The sequence below is a fragment of the Sorex fumeus genome, unplaced genomic scaffold (genome assembly GCF_029834395.1).
Source record: "Sorex fumeus unplaced genomic scaffold, SorFum_2.1 ptg000072l, whole genome shotgun sequence".
NCBI lineage: Eukaryota > Metazoa > Chordata > Mammalia > Eulipotyphla > Soricidae > Sorex > Sorex fumeus.
Window position 1 is genome coordinate 7,076,967 of NW_026606129.1, and position 24,764 is coordinate 7,101,730.

General features: G+C 47.9%; 1 protein-coding gene across 3 annotated transcripts in view; it reads left to right on the top strand.

Moving 5' to 3' along the window:
- The window catches only part of GRM7 (glutamate metabotropic receptor 7), a 931,188-nt gene that overhangs the window by 674,061 nt on the left and 232,363 nt on the right, over positions 1 to 24,764 (top strand). For all 3 annotated transcript variants that reach the window (XM_056129060.1, XM_056129058.1, XM_056129059.1), the window contains exon 7: positions 4,514 to 4,653. In XM_056129060.1, the coding sequence (XP_055985035.1) occupies positions 4,514 to 4,653 (140 nt within the window). The remainder of the gene's footprint in view (positions 1 to 4,513; positions 4,654 to 24,764) is intronic.

The window sequence follows — 24,764 nt, forward strand, 5'->3', positions numbered from 1 at the left end:
AAGTCCGCCAGCATTTGGGCTGCTTGGCTAATGTTTGGTGTTATTAGAACGATATCATCAATGAAGCAGAGGTGGTGCAGTTTCCAACCGTCTATCTTCACTCCCATTCCTTCCCATTCCAGTTGTTGCATGATTTTCTCGAGGGTGGCACTGAAGAGTTTCAGTGAAATACTGTCACCCTAACGAACCCCTCGCTTGACATGGATGATCACTTCCGTGTAGAATGGTAAAATCCTGGTAGTGAATCCGTAATACAGCTCATGGAGGATTCTGATGTATTGAGTTTGGCAAGGGCTTCAGTGACCACTTCCATATCAATAGAATCAAAGGCCTTCTTTAAATCAATGAATGTTAGCAAAGCAGCATCTTGAAATCCTGAGAAACCTCAATGAGTTTGGTTATCATATGGATATGGTCGATCATGCTGAATCCTTTTCAGAACCTCACTTCGTTTCTGACCTTCTCCGGGCCGGGTGCTGTTCACTTCTTTACCGATGAAATGGCATGTCGGATTTTGGAAGGGAGAACGTTGGGAATGACATATCCATCCTGGAATTTGGTATGTGGGCAGGTGAATGTGGCTATCGAAGAGATCCGAGAAGAAATCCTGGATAATCATCTCCATTGCCCTTCTGGAAGATGTGAGAGATCCATCAGGATGTTGAAGGGCAGTCATCTTGGTCTTGTAGTTGGCGAAGGACAGGGGGGCATTGCGAATGCTTTTCCCGGCTTCTGCCACATCTGCCAACACTGCTGCTCTTCTCTCTTTGAGGTCTTCCTTGATCGAGTCTCTGCACTGCTTTGCGAGCTCGGACATTCACTTGTGGTTGCCTGAGGCTTACACCAAGCCACGTTCATGAATGAGCTCAAGAGTCTTCAGAGACAGGAGTCTTTTTGTGGCTATCTCTCTTGGCATTCCTTGCACAATCATGGAGTTGCTGAACCAGTCAATTGTATTTCTCGTCAATGTTGTCAATAATGGCAACTTCCCATGTTGCCACAATAGTGTCAAAGAGATCCCAGTTGTTGGTCATTCTGGGAGTTCTCTTCTTGAACTTTGCAGCCCTTTCTCCCTGCTCTGTGAAGTAGAATTTTGCATGAAGGAAAGGGTAGTCTGATCCCGTTTGGAATTTTGGAACAACAGTGTATCAGGCAAAATCGTCGATTGAATATGATGTGGTTAATTTCATTGTGGAACCATCCACCAGGAGACTCCCATGTCCAATGTTTAGATTTGGCCTTCTGGAACTGTGAGTTACCATGGATGGTGCTGGTCGACATGATCAGACAGTCTTTCATCCTGTTTGTTCCATTCTAGGCCACGGATCCCAATGTGGAGTTCTTTGGCTGATCTTCTCGGTCCTATCTTGGCATTAAAATCACCGACAATTATCTTGTAGAAGGTGTGGTTTTCTTTATAGAACTTCTCCAGCTCCATGTAGAACTTCTCAATTTCTCCTTCATCATAATTGGATGTTGGTGCATAGACAACGAAGATAGAAACTGCCAGCAGTGAGCCACATCTATTCAAGTGTAGTCATCTGATTCGGGTTGTTAGGCATTTGAATGAATCAATGCTCATGGCCAAGTTCGTGTTGACAATGACACCAACACTACCGATGCCTCTTTTGTCGCATGTTCAGAGGAACAGTTCTTCTCCAGTGTCAAAAACAGTGTGATGTGATTGATGCCTTCTTGTCTCCGTCAGACCAATGATGTTGTACTAGATCTTTCGCGCTTGTACCATCAGGTCCTCGATGGACGCATCCGATGCCAGTGTATTTGCATTGAAAATACATACAGTCATTTTTATCCCTCTTTGTTTAGGCCGCCTAGTTTGGCCTTGAGATTTTATCAGCCTCTCCTTCCTTATCCTTCTTAACACTTCCATATTGGTGGCTCTTTCAGGGTCAGGGGAATGAGAACCATTGTATTTACTGGTTTTGGCATATCGAATATGCCATAGATAGCTTGCCAGGCTTTGCTGTGTGGGTGGGATATTCTTGGTAGCTTGCCAGGCTCTCCAAGAGAGATAGAGGCTTTTAAAATGACCTTTAGTCACCCTTGTAGGTGTTCCAATGGTTCAAAGCATATTTCAACCCTATCAAATATGGTGCGGTAATCTTGGAAGATCGGTATTAATTGTCTTATGATGTGTCTGGAAAGCTCCTAGAGCATGGCGGCAGCTGGGTAGTGGAGGTAATGGAGGTCTATCTCCACTACCTCCACTACCCAGCCACTGCTACACTCCAGGATGCTTTCCGGATGCTCGGGCTGAGACCCATGCACGAGTAAAGTCCCACAGAACCAGGTAAGTGGAACTCGGAACTCTGTGACCTTGGACTCCAGTCTCAACAGGACCCAGGAACAGAAATCCTCTGCCTGCTCCCACCAAATCAGGAGACCAAGGGATTAAACTCATAAGCCCCACCCTACCCTGCCCTGTCTGTTTCCACCAACCTCCAGTGACCCAGGGATTACACACAGAAGACCCACCCTACTGGTAGCAGATATGTTTCCTTTAGACAGATACTTCAAAGAAAGCCCAACTTGGAGACAGAGGAAAAATTAATATTTATTAAATGTTTACCAGACACTGATAAGCAATTTATATGGATTCTCATACAAAGTAAATCGAAAGCAATCAGAAAAAAAATTAAATGTGGGGAACTGAGCAACAGTAGGTAGGTAGGTAGGGTGCTTGCCTTGCATGTGCCTACCCAGGATCGATCCCTGACAACCCTATGGTCTCTCCATACCTTGCCAGCAAAAATTCCTGAGCACAGAACCAGGAGTAAGCCTTGAGCACTGCCAGGTGTGGGCCCAAAACAATTTGTAAATGTTGTCATCATCCAAGTATAGATGAAACTAAACTTTTGCTTGTGTGTTTATTCTGAATTCATTCGACATACCCTTTTAAATTGTTTTTCATAATGTGACTTAGGCATATAGATGTATGTAACATGTGTAATATATATATATATATATATATATATATTGTGTTTTATGCATCCTATAGCTGAGTCGCTAACATGGCTCTGGCCTTGCCTGTGGTCCCCGAGCACTGGCAGAGACCACGGCTGAGCAGAGCCAGGAGCGGCCTCTGTCTGAGCACTATTGTCTGTGGCCCCTTCCCTCCCCCAGCCTCCTCCCAGGTTGTGTTTTTTGTGTGTGTGTGTATGTGTGTGTGTGTTTTTTTTTTTTTTAGTGAAACACCATGAGGTACAGTTGTAGACTTACAAATTTTCATGCTTGGGTTTCAGTTATACAATGATCGAGTACCCATCGCTCCACCAGTGCCTATTCACCACCAATAATCCCACTAATCCTCCCACCCCCCCCCCACCCACCCTTTGCGATAGAGGTCTTGAGTGGCAATAGAGGCCACCCTTGTACTTTGCAGTAGAGGTCTTGAGGGGCCATTGTGTTCAGTTTATAGTCTATTTTCAGCACGCATCTCGCATCCCGAGCAAGTCCTCCAAACATCCTTTACTTGGTATTCCCTTCTCTGTCTGAAATACCTTTTCCCCTAAGCATGTGCTGCCAGCTTCCAAGCCATGGAGCAGACCTCCTGGTACTTATCTCAACTATTCTTGGGTGTTCGACTCCCATTCTGTTACTTTATATTCCCCAGATGAGTGCAGTCTTTCTATGTCGGTCCCTCTCTTTCTGGCTCATTTCACTTAGCATGATATTTTCCATGTAGAATCACTTGTACGTAAATTTCATGACTTCATCTTTTTTTTTTTTGCTTTTTGGGTCACACCCGGAGATGCAAAGTGGCTACTCCTGGTTCTGCACTCAGGAATCACCCCTGGCAGTACTCGGGGGACCATATGGGATGCTGGGAATCGAACCCGGGTCAGCCACGTGCAAGGCAAATGCCCTGCCCGCTATGCTATTGCTCCAGCCCCCATGATTTCATCTTTTCTAACAGCTGCATAGTATCCCATTATGTAGATGTACCAAAGCCAGGTTGTCTTTTATGAAACACTATTTAGTCCAGTGGAATGAAAAATAACAACAATGGTAACCAAAATAGTATTTGTCGCTTTAAAGATACAATAATTTTTTTAATTCTCCTAAGAGGGGGAAGAGTACTGGGGTCAGAGCAATAGCACAATGGGCAGGGTGTTTGCCTGCAGCTGATCTGGGTTCAAACCCCAGCTTCCTGTATGGTTCCACAAGCTCTACCAGGAGTAATTCTTGAGGGCAGAGCCAGGAGAAAGCTCTGAGCACTGCCGGGTGTGACCAAAAAGCCAAATAAAAAAGAAGGGGGAAAATACGACTTTAGAGAACTGTCAAGTAATGTGTCCAAAGGGGAGGTGGCTGGATCCTCAGACCCTGGGTTTACCTGCCCAGCAGTGGAAGGAGCCTCTTAAATATTGGGGTGACCTAGAGACCTAGAGTTCACTGGTTCCCAGTGGGTCTCCAGCCCACCCCACGATTGGGGGTGGGGATAGATGAGCTGGGCTACTGTGCTGTCTATCACTGTCTTATCTTCCTTCCCCAGGCAGTGCGGGGACCCCCGTGATGTTCAACAAGAATGGGGATGCCCCAGGACGCTACGACATCTTTCAGTACCAGACAACAAACACCAGCAACCCCGGTTACCGTCTGATTGGACAGTGGACAGATGAGCTTCAGCTCAACGTAAGCTCCCCTGGGTCCTTCGCCCGTGCTTGTGGGGACAGTGAGCGAACACAGAATTCGCTTGGTGGGACCAACTGCCTTGGGCTGGGCGGCCGGTATAGGCTTCTGCAGATCTGATGCTCCCTGGCATGCAGCTGGGATTTTGGTTGATGGTTATGGCCAGTGATTCTGAATATGGTGATAATGAGAGTGTGATGACAGAGTGTGAAATGAGTTGAATCTCTGCTGGACATTTTTATCTGCCCTGGGGTTCATGATCTCATTGCCTCTGAAACCCGCGTTGCTGGACCAGTGACCAGCTAATACTTTCCTGCTTTCCCCTGCTCCTCCTCTCTGCCGGTTTGCTTCTTCTTCCATCCTCTTCATTCTCTATTTGTGACAATGTTGTGAGTTTTTTCCCCTCTTAAACATTTTAGTGAGTCACTTGGTTTGATACTGAGATTCTCTCAATAATTTCAGTATTAGCTGCTTACTTTACCTTCCTTGCTTTTTCTGAAAAACATAATCCTGAATAAGTACCACTTCTTCACACAGGTTAATGCCAGATTTCCCCACCTGAGACTATCAGAGCTCATCTGTAGTCAAACACTGGTCAGCTTGAAGATTATGGAGGTCATGTGCATGAAGGTCAAGCTCCTGCCAGCAAAACTCAGGGTGACTATAGACTTTGGGCAGAAATGGGTGATTCTGAGGAGGTTTTGGGAAGCAAGATGGTTGGCTTGGGTTCCCATGGGAAGTAGAGACAATTTAGAGATTACACATATTGGTGAGTTTTTTCTAGCAGATGGAAGGAGGGAAACTAAGTAAGTGTCACTGGCAAGGGCACAGATGGCTTTGATGTGAACTGGAACAGAGAGAGATTTTTCTCCCTCTTTGCAGTTTCAGAGTTTCTGTCTTGTTTCTAATGAGGCCAAAGTGTCCAGACTTTGTCCTTTTCTCTTGGAGTCATGGGGTTAGCATTCACTCATGCTAACTTTTGGTTTCTTTAGAAGGTACCTACCTAAATGTCAGCTGGTAACTCTTATCATTGTTGTTTTTCTTTCTTTCAGTTCCAAGAGTCAGTGGTATACTTAAAATCACACCAATGCCCTAAAACATGTAAGATAGGATTATGCTAGAGGGTTTCTGAGGCTGATCTCTCTGTGTGGCACTGAACATGGAGGTAACATTTACCAGGACTCAGTGACAATTCATTGGGTAGAGATATCCCTAGATCATCACTAAAACTTGAAAGAATAATACATACACACAAATGACTTTTTCTTGTCCATGGATGTCCTGTATTACCTGAATTCTGACAGGGAGACAGATTGATAGATGATAGATACATAGATATTCACTAAGGGTTGAAATGCATGGGTTCTGACAGATAGTCACAGGTGATTGAAGACAGAGAGATGCTGGATATAGATGATTGATAGACAGTTTGATGTATCCTAAGTAATTGTGATTATGAGAACTAAGAAGCCCTGAGTATAGACACCCAGTGAAGCTCTTGGTGTAAGTTCCAACCTGCAGAGAAGACCCATGTCCCAGCACGAGGGCGGTAGAGGAATGGTTTTATTCCATTTCTTTCTATAATTCTGTTTCTTTCTATTCTATAGACACACCGCCCCCCACCATTTGGGGAAGAGCAATTGTCCACTCATCTGCCCAATGTCCATCTCATCTATAAACAGCCCACCCAAATATTTCACCATATATTGGAACACTCCACAGCCCTGTCAAGTTGAAACATAAAGTCAACCATTTCAAGCACTTCTGCAGATAATTTCTTCTGTTGTCACTTTCTGAGCTGGACATTATGCCATTAACCATGACTAGCATGGACCAAGGCGACACTTTAGGCCTGAGAGAGTGAGGCTGATGTCAGCGGTCGCCAAATGTGTGCTAAGATTTTTCCAACTTTGAGCCCTGTGTGCAAAGTGGATATGTGAGTGTGTGTGCATTTGCTGTGTGATTGTGGTGCATGTTGTAGGGTTTATGTGTTAGATCATGTGTTAGTATGCGAGTGTGTGCACATGTGTGTGTACACATGTGCATGTGTGAGTGAAGCATTCACAGGCCCACCGCCTCCTTCACACACTGCCCTGGCCCTCACTGCCTGTTACTGCCCAGCTCTCTTTGCCTTGGACTTCTCTGTCCAAGGTGGTGGTGGGCAGGCACAAACATCAGGCCCCAAGGATGCTGATGTGATGTCCCAGGATGATCAGGGGCAAACCACAGAGACAGCCATGGCTGGGATGAAGGGAATGGCCAGAGCCAGGAGCAGCTCACCTAGACGTGATGGAAATGCCCCGAAGAGGGGAGAAATCCATCCGGCTACAAAAGAGGCAGCCAGGGTCTCCACCAGGCCCAGCTCCCAGACCCTACTATCCAGAGGGAGAGTTGAAAAACCTCCCTAGCCCCTCCTGTCTTCTACAAAGCTGGCACCCCCACTGCCTTATCCCCAGTGAAATTTGGAACCCACAGTGAAGCCGAGTCCAGCTTCCCTTCATTTTAGATAGCAATGCTCCCCTAACCCAGGCCCCCTACAAACCTTAACAATATTTCCATTGACCATAAAAAGGAGGAGACCCAATTCCAGATCCTGGGGTTGGATTTGCCCAGGAAAGACCATCCTTGACGCAGTTTCTGCCCCTCTGTTGCCAGTGTCATGGAAGTCAGCACCAAGGCCAGGGCCATAGTCCAGCAGGTAAGATGCTTGCCTTGCACATGACCCCCCTAGGTGTAATGCCCAACACTGTACCTTATCCCCCAAGTGCCATCAGGAGTGATCCCTGAGCACAGAGCCAGGAATAAGCCCTAAACAGCACCAGGTGTGGTCCAAAATCCAAAGCACAGTAAAAGGAAAGAAAGTTATCACCCCCGGGCCTCAGCGCTCTGCTCTTTAGCTTCTCCAATCAATAAAATCTCGCTTGGGGTTCAGAGGTCTCTAGAGCCTTCATAAATTCTTTTGTGAATCACCCCAAGGGCCTGTTCTTGCCTCCAACAAAATCATCCTGAGCTCCTGGCACACACGCCCTGCTGACCTAGCCAAAGTGGAGTTTTATTAGTGTCGCCTGTGTAGTTCAAAAAGGAACCATCACAAAATAATCTGGGATGAGTCCAGGTCTCTGGAGCAGGGGGGCCAACCTAGCCCAGGAAATGACATACACACATTTGTCTTTATAGCATGGCCCTGTGCCCATGTGAAATCTCTGACAGGCATCATTTTTTTATATATGGAAGCATGTCCAGACAGCCCTGAACAACTTCAGTGTCTGTTAGGAGTCCCTAAGCCCACAGTATTAAAGGAGCATCAACAGTTTTCACCTGTGTCTGGTTTGGATATGTCCTATATAAGCGCTATGTTAGGAGGGCCAGAGAGGGAGGAAAGGAAGTAAGCCCCTTGCCTTATATAGAGCTGGTCCAAGTTAGATCCCTGGTACTCACTGCATGATCCCCAGAGCACCACCAGGAGTGGTCTTTGAGCACCAGTAGGTGTGACCCAAACACCAACAATTTTTTTAATTGAATTAGCTATTCAGCAAGTTTTCAGGGTTGGGAGTTATTTGTATTCCATGTTATAAGGTATTGGGAGAAGCACTAAATACACCATGTGCAAACCAATGTGACCCTTGGCCTCCCCCAACTGACTGCTGTTTGCCACATAACTCCAGGGCTGGAGTTACATGCAAACATAGACGGACTCGTGTGGATATCTTGAAGTACAAGGCATAGGCTGGGGGAGGATCTGAGTGACATACAACTGGTCTTTGCATGGAGGGGGAGAAGGACACCTGGGGACCTACAGGCAGTGAACCCAGAGCCATGAGACAGTGTTGTCTACTCTGAGTGCATGGAGGAAGCAGTAAGAATATTCAGAGGGAAATGGCAAAATCCCACCCAGGAATCACAGGAACATGCCCTGCTGGGCAGGCAAAGGACTGAAGAGGGGGGAGGGGTGGACATTCCTGGATCTAGGAGAAGGAGAGCTTTGTTGGGCGGACAGGACAGTCCCCAAAAAGGGTACCTACACGTTGGGTTGAGATGCACTGGGACAGCAACACCTTGCGATTTGAAAGCTGAGCAGTGGGAAGAGTCAGTTCCACTCCTGATTTAATTTACTCAGATCTATGAGGTGAAGATGAACTGGTTGTCTCAAGCTATCACAGAACAAACAAACAAGCAAACAAAATAAACCACCCTAAGCAGTAGGAGAAAAGATTTGACCCAATCCAACAGATAAAGGGTTGTTAGGCAAAATCTATAAAGCACTCACAGAATTCAACAACAAAATATCCATAGGCCCCACCCAAAAATGGGGCAAGGAGATGAGCAGACATTTTGCCAAAGAAGACTTTCATGTGGCCAAGAGGTATTTGAAAAAAATGCTCATCATCATTCACGATTAGAGAAATGCAGATCAAAACAACACTGAGATATTCGTTCAGGCCAGCAAGAATGGCACGTGGTGAGCAAGTCTGGAAACATCCCTTGTTGGTGGTGTTTCTCATTTACTGCTGTTGCTGATGAGACTTACACATACAGAGCTGTGAAGCTGCATTTCCCAAATGTTAAAGTATCAACGCTCAGTCAATGTGTTTGAACTAAACTCAGGGGCTGCAGCAACAGTGCAGCAGGTAAGGTGCTTGTCTTGCATGCAGACAGCCTGGATTTGATCCCAGTACTGTAAATGGTCCCCTAAGCCCTGCCAGGAGTGACTTATGAGCACAGAGCTAGATGTTAGCTCTGAGCGCAGAGCCAGGAGTAAGCCCTGAGCTCAGGAAGATGCATCCCCCAACCCCCAAGTGAACATTTACTTTTAAAATACTTGCACACTAATTAGAATTTTGGGTCTCAGGCATTTAAAGACACATAACAAATCACTGTTTATGTATTACTGTTTTTCTTATTTTTGTGGTGTTTGGTTAAGGGGCCACAACCAGCTGTACTTGGGGCTTACTCCTGGCTCTGTGCTCAGAGATCAGTTCTGGCAGTGATTTGGGGTCCATATGGGATGACAGGGGTTGAATCAGAATCTGTCACATGCAAGGCAAGTGCCTACCACCCATGTTATCTCTCTGGCTACCCAAATTACTATTTAATCAAATTATATATCCCCACTTGCATACCTCATTATAGAACTACAGAGGAATCCATGGTTTTGTAGTTGTAACAGTAAAGCAATGTTTTAAAATGTAATCACATTCCTATTTACAGTGAGAAATGGGATAATAGATAGCCATAATCTATGTTGGAAAAAGGAAAATATGCAAGTTGTCAAAATCTACTTCTTGCTCATCTTCAATTTGATGCCTCTTTCATGGAATCACTTTATTGCACATCTTAATTAATGGCTCTTGTCTTATCATTTATAGCTTTGTTGATAGTAATTAGGATGGCAGTTTTTAAAGTTGACTTGATTAAATGAAGCTGAGACTCAGCTCCACTCCTTCTAACTGTAAAGCAAGATTACAATGGAAACAATTTAATAAGGTTATTAGTAGTATTAAATGTAACAATATATGTAATGTACTTAAAACCTGTGCTTTGCACCTACTAAATATTCAATAAGCATTAACCTCAAGAGCAACAACACCGTAGCAATTTAATGTCCCTAATTCATCACATCATCCATAACTTCAAAATGTCAACTTCTACTGCTTCGGTAGATTATTTTTCTTTATTCCCCAGCACCTTAGCATAATACCTAGAATATAAAAAGTACTTGTCATAAATTAAATACATAAGTAGATGAAAAAGGGTTTTAACTATATATAAAGTAGGACTGGAACTTGTCATTTTGGACTTTGATTTCTCGGCGGCTATTGGATAGATTCCTGAAACAGTTTAGCCAGAATCCTGCCCACAGTTCTGCTCTGAGATTCGGGAACTCACCGTGCTTCAACCTGGAGAGCTGGATGGGTCTTGTAAGCTTCTACAGATTGTACAAATGTACTGTTTGGTCTCTGGAGAATAATAAGACAAGTGAGGAAAACAGCAGAAAGGAGACAGTAGAATTGGTTATCATTCCATTTTAGTTGTCAGTATTTCTATCCCACCAGGGGTTACTTGAGAACTTGGGGTGCTTTCCTGCTTTTGAGGGACCCAGTAGGTCATTCTTGTTTGGGAGAGAGTGACAGCTGATCTCACATCAACACCAATTCCCCTTATTACCTACCTCTGAGCCCTCTTGCACTCCCAAGAGCAAAGGTAAAGGGCACTAGATTTCAGAGTAGGTCTTCCTAGGACCGTTTCCCTGCCTGGGTTCTGGGCCAGCTTCTCTGGAAAGATGGTGTTGATCTTGACAGTAGGGCGAGGAGAGTCATTTCCACATATCAGCATCGATGAGTCTGCATGTAAATCCTGGTCAAAACATTCTACTGTCCAGCTGAGATTAGAGAATAAAATTGTAATCCAGACAGCAGGTATGTTAAACACAAACACAGAAAAGAACCAGTTCTTGCCCATTTAATAAAATCAATAAATTCCATCATTGTAACACAAACTTGGTCTTTTCTTTGAAATGCCAACCCTGGATCCATGTGCCCTTGTGTGGTCAGAGCAGAGCTTCCCACATCCACAGCCGCACTCCCCAGGTCACCCCAGATCCCCATTCCCCACTGCCTTATTCCCACGTGGACCCTTCAGGTCTTGTTCTCACTGTAGATGGAGCTGTTGCTCTCCTCCATCTCATCTAGATTTAGAGAGGATTCCAACTTGGTCACACTAAGTTTGCACCTACACTTGGCTTTAAGTATGGGCTCTGGAAGTTGGCTTGTAAACTCGACAGTGACAAGGGAACCCTGAGTGTGGAGGAGTAAGCTCTGAGAATTGGTGGGCATTGTCTCCCTCACCGCCCACCCCACCCCCAAATTAAATTAACAGGAATACTCAGTAGGGTTAGAGACCACACATGCATGAAGTATGCCATCATCCTGTTCTTCAAAGGGCCAGTGGATGTGGTCTGTGAGCAAAGACGCCTTTTAGAGAAGCAATGTCTGTGTGGAGAGATGTCTTTGTACATATTTGGAAGCACACTGGAGGTTACCCTGTGCTGTCAGTATTTCTCCCAGTGACCAGTGGTGTAGAACTGCTTTCTGTCGAGGAGTGTCTGGAAAATTAATGGTATTTACAGTTGTCAATATGGTGCCACGAACATGTTCACAGGGAAACCCAGGCCCCCAGAAGTCCCTGTTTTCATTGCAGGCACCAAGTGCCTCATCTGTGCTCATTAATAGACAGCTCAGTTCTGTGCAGAAGAAATTGGCTTGCAGGACTATCTCCAATCTGGGCCAAACAGACATGAGAGAAGGAATCATGAACACCCATTATTGCCAGTGGGAAGGACACACATTTTCAGACTCTGCCCAAGTGTTTGCCGTGGTCATCAGTGAGCTCTAAGAAGGTACTACTTGCAAGAATGGAGGAATTCACTCCCAAGGGCTTCTCAAGCCCTGGGAGATGGTCCTACATAGCAGGACAGCAGCCCATCTGGTTCCCCAGTGTCCCTTAGCAAGTCGCTTAACAGCCTTGAGCCCCAATTCCTTTAAGTGTTCAAACAGTTCAATCCCAGGCATTGCATAGGATCTCCTGGGCTCTACCAGGACTAATCCCTGAGCACAGAGCCAGAAGTCAACCCTGACAAATGAATTAATCCAATGTGGCCCAAACACTCCACCCACAAACAAAGTGTTTAGGGGACTGTAAGGTGAGGTATTTGCTGACTGATGGGGCCCAGGATGTGTTGCTCATGCTGCTTGGGGCAACTCTCTGTGTTTCTGTGGCTGCTGCAATTGTGGAAACAACCTTGCATGGTAGCACGCCCGTACCCTGCCTTCTCCCGGGCAGAGGGCACCAGGTTCTTTCCGGGGCTGCAGAAGAGTGTCTCACCCATTTATCCAGGATGTTTCTGAGGAAGGGAGTCCCTCCCTTTAATGTCAGTGTAGATCACCAAACTTCTGGATGCAATTCTCTGTCCCCTCCTCAATCCACAAGACAGGGGCGTCTCCCGCCAGCCCCTCAACCTTCCCACTGGCACTCTGTTGCCTCTTTCATGTGGAGGGATCGGCAGATCTAGGTGGATACCCAGACAATCCAAGATAATCCCCAATTTTAAGGTTTTGTCCTTATTGACAAGGCTCCTTTGCCATGAGACATCACACATTCTATTAAACTGTGGGAATCTGGGGGGACTCCCATTGCATCATCTCTGATCTTGATAGTTTGCGGATCCTGTATAATTATAGATGCTCTGTGCTGGTTGGCTCTATGGTGTATTATCGTGGTTCTTTTATATTGCCTTTTTTATTTAGTTATTTAGTTTTTATTTTATTTAGTTTTATTTCTCCGATGAAGTCCACACATCCTTCTGCCATTGCCATCAGTCTTAAATGCAGGCTTAGGGGAGTGGGGTAGTACTGTAGCACTGTCCTCCCATTGTTCATCGATTTACTTGAGCAGGCCCAGTAACATCTCCATTGTGAGACTTGTTACTGTGTTTGGCATATCGAATACACCATGGGTAGCTTGTCAAGCTTTGCCATGCGGGTGAGATACTCTCAGTAACTTGCCGGGCTCTCCAAGAAGGGCAGAGGAATCAACCTCGAGGGACCAGGTCGGCCGCATGCAAGGCAAACGCCCTACCTGCTGTGCTTCGCTCCAGCCCAAGGGAGCGGGGTAAGCAGATATGAGCTGTATTGCAGCCTTGTGGACTAAGACCTCTTAGTAACTCCTGGGGCTCCTGTTTGGCAGATGATGTTCAGATCACAGCCCTAGGTGAGTCTGGGTTAGAGAACTCTCCAAAAGATCCTAATTCAATGATAAGTAGACAGAAGGCACTGTGAGGACGGAGAAGGGATGAATGATTGATAGGAAGAGTGGAAAAGGCGCAGACTTAGAGGCCTGGAAGAGCTGAGGGTGGAGTTCTGTATTCCCTCATGGCTGCCCAGTAAAATGGTCTCATATACAGAAACGGAGTAGAAAGCTTGGGATTGTGCAAGGGGGGGTCACAGCTTAGCAGAACCCGTGTTCTGCCATCATCTTTGGGGGTCTATCCTTGAACATACTGATGCAGGCTTCCTGATCATCATACTCCCTTAACAACTTAGTTCCTATTAATTGTCCATCGTCATCTAAAAGGATTTAATATTTTATTCTCCTTTTCCCATTTAGCCCCCAAATTTCTGAGCCTTCTGCTTTTCTCATATTGGTCCATCTGTCCTTCCTTTCATTTCTTTCCATCCTTCCTTCCTCTCTTCGTTCCTCCCTTCCTCACCCCTTTCTTTCCTTCCTTTTTCCTCCCCTTCCCTTCCTCCCCCATTCCTTCCTCCCCCTTCCCTTCCCTTTCCCTTCCTTCCTCCCCCTTCTCTCCCTCCCCCTTCCCTTTCCTTCTCTTCTCTTCCTCCTCCTTACTTTTCCTCCTCTTCCTCCTCCTTCTCCTCCTCCTCATCCTCAACCTTCTTCTCCTCCTTCTCCTCCTCCCCCTCCTCTTCCTTCCTTCCTTCCTTCCTTCCTTCCTTCCTTCCTTCCTTCCTTCCTGTTTTTTTATCATATTTTCTCTGTGCTCATATCTCCCTTGTATTTTCTCTCTCTCCTGTGAGGGCCTACTCCTGCTCTCTGCTCACTTCTGGCAGGGTTCAGGGCTCTATGTGGTGTGGGAATCAAACCCAGATTGATTGTGTGTAAAGTATACTTTCCCACTGTACTATCTCTCTGGTCCTTTGGTTGTTCTTTTAGTTACAGAGAAGAAATACAGAGGTTGCAACTCCTCAAGGCTTATAATGAATTCACCCGCACAGGAACTAGCATTTTCATTGCTGGGTATGTCCTGGCCTCCTCCGGTCAGAGAGAGGACCAGAAGCCATCAGACGAGCAGTTACTAGATTGACTTTGGGAGTATGCACTGCCAACAGTGCCCCTGGGCTGTCTGGGAAAGGGAGGTCAGAGAAGATCACATGGAGATCGAGGATCTGACTGAGGGAGCCTGGGTCAGTCCCGGGCGGAAGGGTGGCTGCAGAGCTTCCTGTCAGCAGCACTGGCAAAGGTTGGAGCCATCTTTAGATGCAGGTCTCAGCATGCCATGAATGACAGCTGTCTTGATAGGGAAGTTCATATATGCTATGTGGGATCTGGGTTCTCAAGGCTGGATCAGACATTCCCCAAGAAACAGTGTTCGATCCATAGCTGTTTCCCGGATGGACCTTCTCGAACCCCTACATCATCTGAGTGTGGTTTATTTCTTTGATCCTACTGAGTTGGGTGTTGGTTGGAAAGTTATCCCGAAGAGGGGCAAACCAACCGCAAGGCCACAGCACTGGGACAGCTCCAAAAGGGGGGCCCTACTTCTCACTACAGGCTGAGATAATCTAATCAAATGCCACCGGCCATGGGGGAGAGTGGGAGCCACCCACCCTTTCTGGCCCCCTTAAGCCTCTGGACTCCAAAAATCACGGCCTGACTGAGCAGTACAGCCCAGCCTCTCCTCGCCTTCCGTGGGGAGTCATGACTCTGGCTGACCAGTGTCCTCTTCCCTGCAAACTGCATCTGTCCTCAGCAGAGCCCTCCTTGAACACCTCTGTCTGTCTGCCAGTGCCCCAGGGAGCCCCTCTGTCCCGTTTCCTCAGGCTACTCGGAGCCATTTTGCCCCTGCACTCTTTCTCTCTAGAAGTTTATGAAGCATGTTTCTTACCAGCAGAGGGGATTTGCCCTGACTTCCTGGGTTCTTGAGAATCATCTAAAAGATGCGTACACAGAACTTGGGGGCGAGTTTATTGGGGCTTAAGTTGGTGGGTCTGGGCCCCTCCCACATGCCCAGTCCTCTCCTTTGACCCAATTATGATGTCATTCATTCTGTATCCTGATGCCCAGTTCAGATCACAGTGTCCTGGACCTGCTCCTCACCACCTGCCCACCTCCCTGGACTGTGGCTGTATCCTGTCCTTACTCTGTTTTCTGTCCACTGTGTTCCTGGTCTGGAGCCCTGTTGCCTGTGTCACTGCTGGCTCCTGCAGTCCTGTGTCCATCACTGGCCTTTCCCGGAATCATGCCTAGAGTGTCTTTATCCAGTGGGCTTTCTTTAGTCTCGACATGTGCAAGTGAGTGAGACCCCCCTGCCGCCCTGCTGTCTCTCTGGGCACTGGTGACGGGGCAGGGCTGGGGGCTCCTCTTTTTCTCTTAATATCACCCACACCCAGTCACTGCACGATCTATTTTGACTGAAGACTTTGAGGTAGGTGAGACCGAAACTACCAGCTACAGTCATTAGCTTCTTGGGTGTCCCTCCCCTCCACTCTCATTATAACATCCTACCTACAAATAATAAATGTGTCTCACCGAAACAGAATCAAAGAGAAACAAAATGAAATCTACTGTGGTCAAGCAGTAGATGTTTTCCAGGACTTGGAGAACCAGGCTCTTCCTGTCTGTGTCCTTGGTGAGACACCCCACTGATGTCCTGGGCCAGGATGAAGTGTCGTGAAGGGATGCCCACATGCAAACACAGCTAAGGAGTAGGTGCCGTCCCTTAAGTGGCGAGTAGCAAACACCTTCTCATTCTTTTTTCTTTCTTTTTTTTTTGTCTTTTTGCTTTTTGAGTCACACCTGGCCATGCACAGGGGTTACTCCTGACTCTGCACTCAGGAACTACTCCTGACGGTGCTTGGGGGACCATGTGGGATGCTGGGACTCGAACCCTGGTTGGCGGTGTGCAAGGTAAATGCCCTATGCTTCAGCCCCACCTCGCTCATTCTTAAAGCCTCAGGAGAGGTTTTGGTCGGTTCCACGTGGGAATGTGTGAAGGATTCGGAAACAGGATGCCAGAATAGCTGCAGTGGAAAACACAAAGCCGTGGGAATTTCTCCCTGAGGAAAACACTCTTGACTCAGGGCTGGCCGCGATTGTAACGGAGCCTTCACTTGTGAGTGAATAGGCCGCGAGGGCCTTTATCTTAGCAGGGACCACGGTGCCTGCCGTTTGAAATCACACTCTGAAAGCCAGCTTCAACACATTGATGGATATGCGTCCGAGCACTAAGTGGCTCTTTGAAATTGCCCTGAATCGTTCATGCTTCACTAAGAAGTAGGCATCAGCGTTGGTAAATTGTCACTTTCATGATTTGTGCACATATTTCCTGATAGTTAATTTTTTTCCATTAAAGGTATAGATCACCTTGGCTATAAATGCCAGTTTGCAGGATTCAATCAAGATTGCCACATTAGAATGTCAGGAGACTGGTGGGAAGGGGTGGGACATATCAGTCTCCTCTCTCATCACTGTTATTGTTACACAAATGAGTGTCATTGCCGCTTGAACTGACTGTCTGTTATAAAAGGTTTGGGCAGAAGGCAAGCTGATTTGCTTTCTGGTCCTTAGCTTGCAGTGTGTGGCAAAACTAAATTTCACTGTCAACTGTTCGCTTGGTAGATCCAGGTTAGAAGCGTTTTCAGAGTGGAATATTCAAGGTTCAGGGAGTCCTAGCAAACGGGGTAGGTCCAGGTTAGAAGCGTTTTCAGAGTGGAATATTCAAGGTTCAGGGAGTCCTAGTAAATGGTGGCCTTTGACTGGTCAGTGGACCATATTCAAATTCGTTTTTAAAAGTACCAAGAACCAAAACGGCTGATAGGATTGTTTATTAAGCAGAAAAGACTCATTGTGTCGTGTCATCTTTTCAGATCTGCTCTGATTTATCCTTCTGGAAAATTAAGAGGAATTAGTAGTTTCAGTGTTAGGGTGCCTTGCTGATCGAGGTTGTTTTGGAGGAATATGTTCTGGGTGTTGAAAAACAGGGTCATTATTATTATTATTATTATTATTATTATTATTATTTTAATAGGGCTGGAGCGATAGCACAGCGGGTAGGGCGTTTGCCTTACAAGCAGCCAACATGGCTGACCCGAGTTCGATTCCTCCGCCCCTCTCGGAGAGCCCGGCAAGCTACCGAGAGTATTCCATATGCCAGACACAGTAACAACAAAGTCTCCAATGGAGACGTTACTGGGCCCGCTCGAGCAAATCGACGATCAACGGGAGGGCCTTTACCTTTACCTTTACCTATTATTTTAATGAGTCACTGTCAGATACAGTTACAGACTTACAAACTTGCATGATTACGTTTCTATCATACAATGTTCAAGTGCTCATTCTCCATCACCAGTGTTTCCAGTATCCCTCTCGCCGTCCCCCCTCCCCCGCCCCACTGCCTCTGAGGCAGGCGCATTCCTTCTTACTCTCTCTCTCTCTCCTTCTGGGTGTTATGGTTTGCAATACAAGTACTAAACAGCCATCATTTTTGACCCGTGGTCTACTTTCAGCACTCATTTGTGGAATATAAAGTAACATAATAGGAGACTAACACCTAAGGATAGTAGAGGTAAGGGCCAGGTGGATAACTCCACGGCTTGGAAGCAGATCTCATGTGCTGAGGAAAAAGGCAGATGGGATCGAGAAGGGACCAGTAAGTAAGTGATGGTTGGAGGCTCGCTTGGGATGGGAGATGTGTGCTGAAAGTAGACAAGCAGGGTCTTTGGACTTGGCTGTCTCCGCTGGTGTTTGTGTGAGCCACATCCAGCAGTGCTCTGCACTCAGGAGTGACCCCTGGCTGTGCGCAGGATCAGGTGGGGTTGAAGGCATGCAAGGCAAGCCCTGCCCTGCTGAGCTGCCTGTGCTCAGCCCCTTTCCCACGTTCCCAGCATGTCTTGAGTCTGTTGCAGTTCCTGGTATTTCTGTGTCTCGTAGCCAAGGTCCATCCCTGAGTAGAACACTGGGAAGACCCAGCAGCCTTGGGCTTCGGGATGAATGATTGTGCTGGGGGACTCATGTCCTTTGCATGTAGTTGACCCTGTGTCCATCCCTAGCCACATGGTCCCTGAGTATATCGAGTTGCTTGGAGGGGTCCCCAGGCCTCCTGAGTGCTTCTTGGAGGCTCCAAAGCAAACCTAGCAGAAGATGGAGTGGTGACTTCTGAGTTGGAGGGTGCGTCCCTCTGTGAGGAAGTGACTCCCATTTCCCAGCGCTCTGGGTCCTTGACTGGGGAAGGTCAGCCCTGGAGCAGTGGAAGCACCCAGGGTTCAAAACAGGTCCTGCCAGAGCATGGAGCAGCCCACCCCTGGATGGGCATGGAATTGCGGGGGGCGGGGGAAGTGACAGTCTTTTGAGAGCAGCATGAGAGCAAGGGAGCCTTGGGCTGTGCCCACTCCCCACCACCCTGACTTGGGTGCACCCCAGACAGTCCCAGGTCTGACTCCATAATGCTGTTTCCAAACCCAGAAAGGAGACCCAGGCCCCCACACCGACAAGCTCCTTATGGACACCCCTCACCTTCTCTAGGACACCCCTCACCATCTCATGGACACCCCTTGACCCCAACATAGATAACCCTTCACCCCAACATGGATATCCTTTTCCCTTCTCATGAACACCCCATAACTCCAACACGGACACCCCTCACCTCATGGACACCCCCACCTCCTCATGGATACTCCCTCACCTTCTCATAGACACCCCTTACCCCAACAGGAATACTCCTCACCCAAACAAGGACACCCCTACTTCCTCATGGACACTCCAGAGCCCCTAATATCGTGACTTTCACCTTCATGTGGACAACCCACCACCCCGCATGGACACCCCTCACCTCCTCATGGTGACACTTGGACCCCAGTGTCCTTGGGAGCAGTGCACTTCGGCTGAAAGGAGGGATTGCTCTTTGCAGGAAAGGAAAGTTGTCTTGAAAGTTGTCTGTTGTCTGTTCCTCACAGATAAGAATTTCAGGAGGAGGCGAAATAGTGAAAGAGATCCTTTTTTGAGTGAAGGAAGCTTACGTAGGAAGATGTAAAGTGAGTGGCTGGAGAGACAGGGTGGGGGGAAACCCAAATGAAACAAAACACACACAAAAAAGATGTGTGAGTGAAAAAAGAGCAAGTGTGTGTTCAAGACAAAAAGGAGCTTCTCCAGAGTGGAAAAATCAGAGCCATAAAGACATGCAGGTGAGACCGTCATTCAGGGGAGAACAGGGCTCACAGAGCTGGTCTGGATGGTTTTCAGAAGCTTTGCTTCAATTCCAACTAATGTTTCCCCCACCCCCACCCCCTGGATTTTTTGCATACACAGAAGTTAATCTGGGTGTTGGCAGGGGAAGCCTTGAGTTGCTGCACTGCTCAGAATCTCATCCCTGCCCTGCCATGGTCTCTTCATGTACTCAGGGCTTCCTCTGCAGTTTTTCTGTTCTCTGCTTCTGAGGGACTTGCCCTATGCCGGCAGGGGAGGGGAGGTAGGCAGGGGCTGGGATGGGGTGGGGTCTTGGATTTCTGCATCTGGGAGGTGTCTCAGTTTCACCTCTCTCAAGAGCCTCTGGTTTATATGTCAAAGGGCTGAGATCTTTAAATCTTCTAGCTCCTTCTGGGCTGGACAATCTCTTCTTAAATGGTATTAGATCTCAAAATACATTCCAGGCCCCCTATCTGTTTGCTTGGGATCCCGAGAGGCCACACATAACAGATGGTGGTCTCCTGAGGATGGCCTTAGGGCCATTATGAGAGGACTCTCACTTTGATTCTTCCTAAGATTGTTGCTTTTATTATTTTCACTTCTTTCCTTTTCACAGTGGTCAACCCAAAGCAGACTCACCTGTGGCAGCTTTTAAAAACAGGCCTTTGAAGTCAAACTGAAATGGCTTTGGGTCCCTTCTTGCAGTCCTCAGGGGTGACTGATGCATTCTCTCTGCAGACCTGGGGCTTCAGGGAGAGGCCAAGCCTGCATGCTTGCACCACACACAGAAATACACAACACACAAATATACATACACACTTCACACATACACAGATCACACTTAAATATACATGCACATATACACGTGCACACACACCATATACAGATCATACTTAAACATGTACACACATACATATGTGTGTAGACATCACATGCATACACACATGTGCACCACACACAAATATACATTGGATATACACACATTACACATACATAAACATGCATCACTCATGTATACAGATATGCCTATACATGTACACACATAATCACACATGTTTAAAGACACATGTGTATAGATACACATCACACACACCACACACATACAGACACATAGACAAGTGCAAACGTATACTTATCACACAAATGCACACCTGGTCCTCACACACACATCTGCACACGTACAGCGCCAGCAGACACAGACTCTGGGCTGGAATGGCTGCAAGGGGCAGAGTCCAGCCGGGTAGCCCAGCCTGGTCTTCAGGACTCGCTCGTACCCTCTCTTTCAAAGGGCATTTCCAAGCATCGGAGCAGACAAGCTCCAGGAGAGGATCTGGGCTCCCATGGGAGAGGGCACTCAGCACTGGGCCTCTGGCCAACCTACCTTTCCTGGAGGTCATTCTCCTTTGCTCCGCTCCTGGATCATGCACAGATGGCACTTCCCAGTGTCCAGGGATTTCCAGGCCCAGCTGTGCCCGAGGCGAGTAGAAGGGGCCAGGTGGGTTCCTACCCTACTGACCAGGAAGGGGCTAGGTGTCCCTGAACTCTCCCCTGCCCCAGCAGGTACAGGTCCTGCTCCATCTATGCAGGGGCTGTCGGGAAGGTGCTGGACTGGGTAATTGCTCTTGGAATTAAAAATTGATGTTGGCCAACTTATCAAGTTGACATTTATTTTTCGTCAGTGAGATGAATGGGGCCTTTGAAAAGGAAGGGGAGAGGAAGAAACATGGGATTTAATCAGTAAATATCTGTGTGAGTGCCCTTCCTTCTGCCAAAGGGGTTTATTGCAAATACTTAATAACCAGGAAGGCCTGGGGACCAACCAATCATTCACTCACCAGCCGGCTGCTGCCGGATGGAGTGCTGGCACGTCCTACCTGCCCCGCCAGGCGAACCCGGAGCTGTTGTGTCTGTGCAGGCTCTGGGGGTCCCCAGAGAAAGCCGGGGATGCAGATGGGGGTCTGGTCACACGCTCACCTCACTCATGTGAGGACATTGTAGCATTTTTACAGCTCCCCACATTGTTCCTGTGCATATAACAGCATATGAACCCGTCTCTGTCCACTCCTGGACAGGCAGTTGCCTCCGCGACACTCTGCAGACCTTTCTGAATTCCTGCTGCATCCTGTTTCTTGTCCTGGGACTTCCTAGAACTCAGGTTCTCGGGTCAAGGAAAGACTGTCAGTCCACAGGGGAGAAAGCCTGGCCTCTGGGCATAGCAAAGTTTGCTGGGCCTCAGTTTACCTATGTGTAAGGCAGGGTGGCCAGCTTGCCCTCCACTACCCCAGAGGCTGAGGGTATGGGAGGGTATGGATAGAGGGGAGAGAGGATGGAGGGTGGTGGCAGCGGCCAGCATGAGGTGCTGGGGTGTGTGGGGAAGCTGGGATGGGTGCGTGGGTGCCTGGAAGTGACACTGATGGGTGCTCTGAGCTCACCTGTGCAAGCATGGGCTGAGGCTGGAGCTCCCACAGGGCGCTTGTCGCGGGTGCTCCCACTCCTGTTCTAGCAGCCCCCGAGGATAAGCAGCAGACAGCCTCAGAGAGGAGCGGACGGCACTACAGGTGCAGGAGGGTCATCAGCAGGGACGGAAACTGGGGGAAGGGTCCCTGAAAGTGGCATTTATGGGAGCACTGAGCCCCTTGCCTGCAGATGTCACCATGTGGAGGTCCCAGGCCCTGAGAGCACAGGTCCCATCCAGGCCTTTGCAGCAGGGACCTCTGCACCGTCATCACTTGGACAGACAGCTTGCTGTAGATTCAAAGTCCCTCCCACCATGTTCCAGATGAGAAAGCTGTGCCTTGAGCCCAGGAGCTACTCAGAAGGGGGACAGACATCCCAGCATTGCGGCCCCACAGCTCCTGTTCCCAGTCACCATCTGAAGGGCTTCTTCCTTCCCCCCTTCACTTAAAAACCGTGATTTATGGAGTAGTTCGTGATGAACTGTTCCAGGCATTTAGTGTTCTAGCCCCAACCCCAGCACTACCATCACCTTCCCTGTACTGTTGTCTCCATCTTCCCAAACACCTCTCAAGCCTGTCCCCATAGCAGACCTGCAGTAATTTATTTTATGTTGCCTTTTACCACTAAATGGCTGATCAAAAAATACTTCAGTGAAAGAAAATTTGTAAAAATTGCTATATCTCACCATAGGAACATGAAGTCCTTGTGTGAGGTTTGCTAAGCTGCTGTTGCAAGTTAAACCTTCTGTATTCATGTTTCTGTTAGCCGAGATTAGTTGGCTTCTACATTGCATCTCGTTCCATCTGGCGTGCTCCTACTGGGACATTAGAATCGAAAAGTTTTGGCAATGATGCACGACTGTGAGAGTAGTTACCTGTTCCAAAATATCTAGAATATTTAACTGAGTAGTCTGACTGGCAGCAGTGTCGGGAGTTTGGTTGGGGAGGAATGTGGCCCGACATCCTCCCAAGATCGTGCCAGAGGTCTCGGCTGGCACTAGATAATTGAGAAACTTTTGTGACTAGTTGACTTCTTTCGAGATTTAATTTTGAGTCTTTGAGGCAGGGCCGGTAGATGAGCTTCCACGGCAGCAGTGGTGGGATGTGGGCATGGCTCTGCAGGGCTTCTTTCTGAGACAAAGGGAGAAACAGGCTGAACAGATCCTGGAGTCACCCCAGCTTGCCCAACTACTCACACTGCCATGGCTCAGGGACCCGGAAGCAGTCGTTGGGGTAAAGCAGTTGCCCTGCCCTGAACCCTCACACTGCCCGTACTCCTGTGCTGTGGCACAGAGGCCAGGTGAGTCTGAGCATCCACTGGAGCTCTCGGCTGCAGAGTGTCTTATCTGGGCTGTTGGGAGTTGCAGAGGAAGTGAGGGAGACAGGCCCATCCATCACGAGCCTCATGGGTCAAGTGGAAGCCCAGGATTAGCAGACTAAGAGGCAGTAATGCAAGTGGTGCAGGCCAGTCTCGGCCCAGCCCCCGTCAGCCGCAGCAGGAAGAGGTGTCATGTCCTCCCTACCAGGCTCTGCTCAGGAACGAGTCAAAATCCTGGAAGAATCAAAGTGTGGGAACGGATAAGCCCAGCAGTCCCGCTCCCTGCCAGGGAGGGAGAGAAGCAACTCATGAGTATCCTCATGTCCTGCCAGGTGGGCATGCATCAAACACCCCCAGTCCCCAATTAAGATGATGAAGCTGGGGAAGAGGCCCTATGGGGTCCCACTGGAACCCCCCCTTTGGAAGTTTTCTGGGTCATTCTGGGAGAGGAGCTTTGGGAGGGAAAGAGGCAGGAGGTGGGGAGCTGCGTGCTGGGTGCTGAACTTTCCCAGTGAGCAGGGAGTCTCAGAGTTGATGCAGGAAAGGGCTGAGTCAGGCTGACACCTGTGGCCACTGGATGGATAAGAGGATGCACTTTAGAGTTGGGGTGCTCCACCAAGGATTTATTGCTTGGGGACCTCGCGGCAGAGCTGCTCCCTCTCTTCCTGCTCCTGTATAACCCTTGCTGTGGCAACTAGAATCTCACTGAGCTTTCCTGTCACACTGAGGACTGGGGTTTCCTCGCATCCCCACTGTTGTATGAGGGAGTGACATCACAGGAAAGGGGAGGAGTAGCCAGAGTGTCCTCTGCTGTTGCTGTGTGGGGAAAGTACTCAGGGTCTCTCCTGGCTCTGCACTCAGGAATCACTCCTGGTGGTGCTCAGGGAAAATTGGGGATACAGGGATGGAACCAGGGTTAGCCATGTGCAAACCAAACCCGCTCCCCGCTGTACTGTTGCTCAGACCTCAGCATGATTCCCCTTAAGGAGGGCATGGAGCCCCCCCTCCCAGGTGTCTGAGAGCTAAGCACGCAGCCCCGTGTATGCCAAGCAGCATGACACAGCCTTTTTTTTTAATTAACTAATTTTAATTCAAATATTGCCGAGGATATAGGAAAGCAGATAAGCTCTACAATATTAAACAGTGAGAACAAACTCATTTAAAATTTTTTTTTTAAAAATTTTAATGAATCACCATGAGATACAGTTACAGATTTACAAAGTAGCATGATTACATTTCAGTCGTACAATGTTTGGGTCTCCATCCTCCACCCATGTCCATTCTCCATCACCAATGTTCCAAGTCCTTCCTGCCACCCCCCCTCCCCTCCCCCCGCCACCATAGCAGGCACATTCCCTTTTACTCTC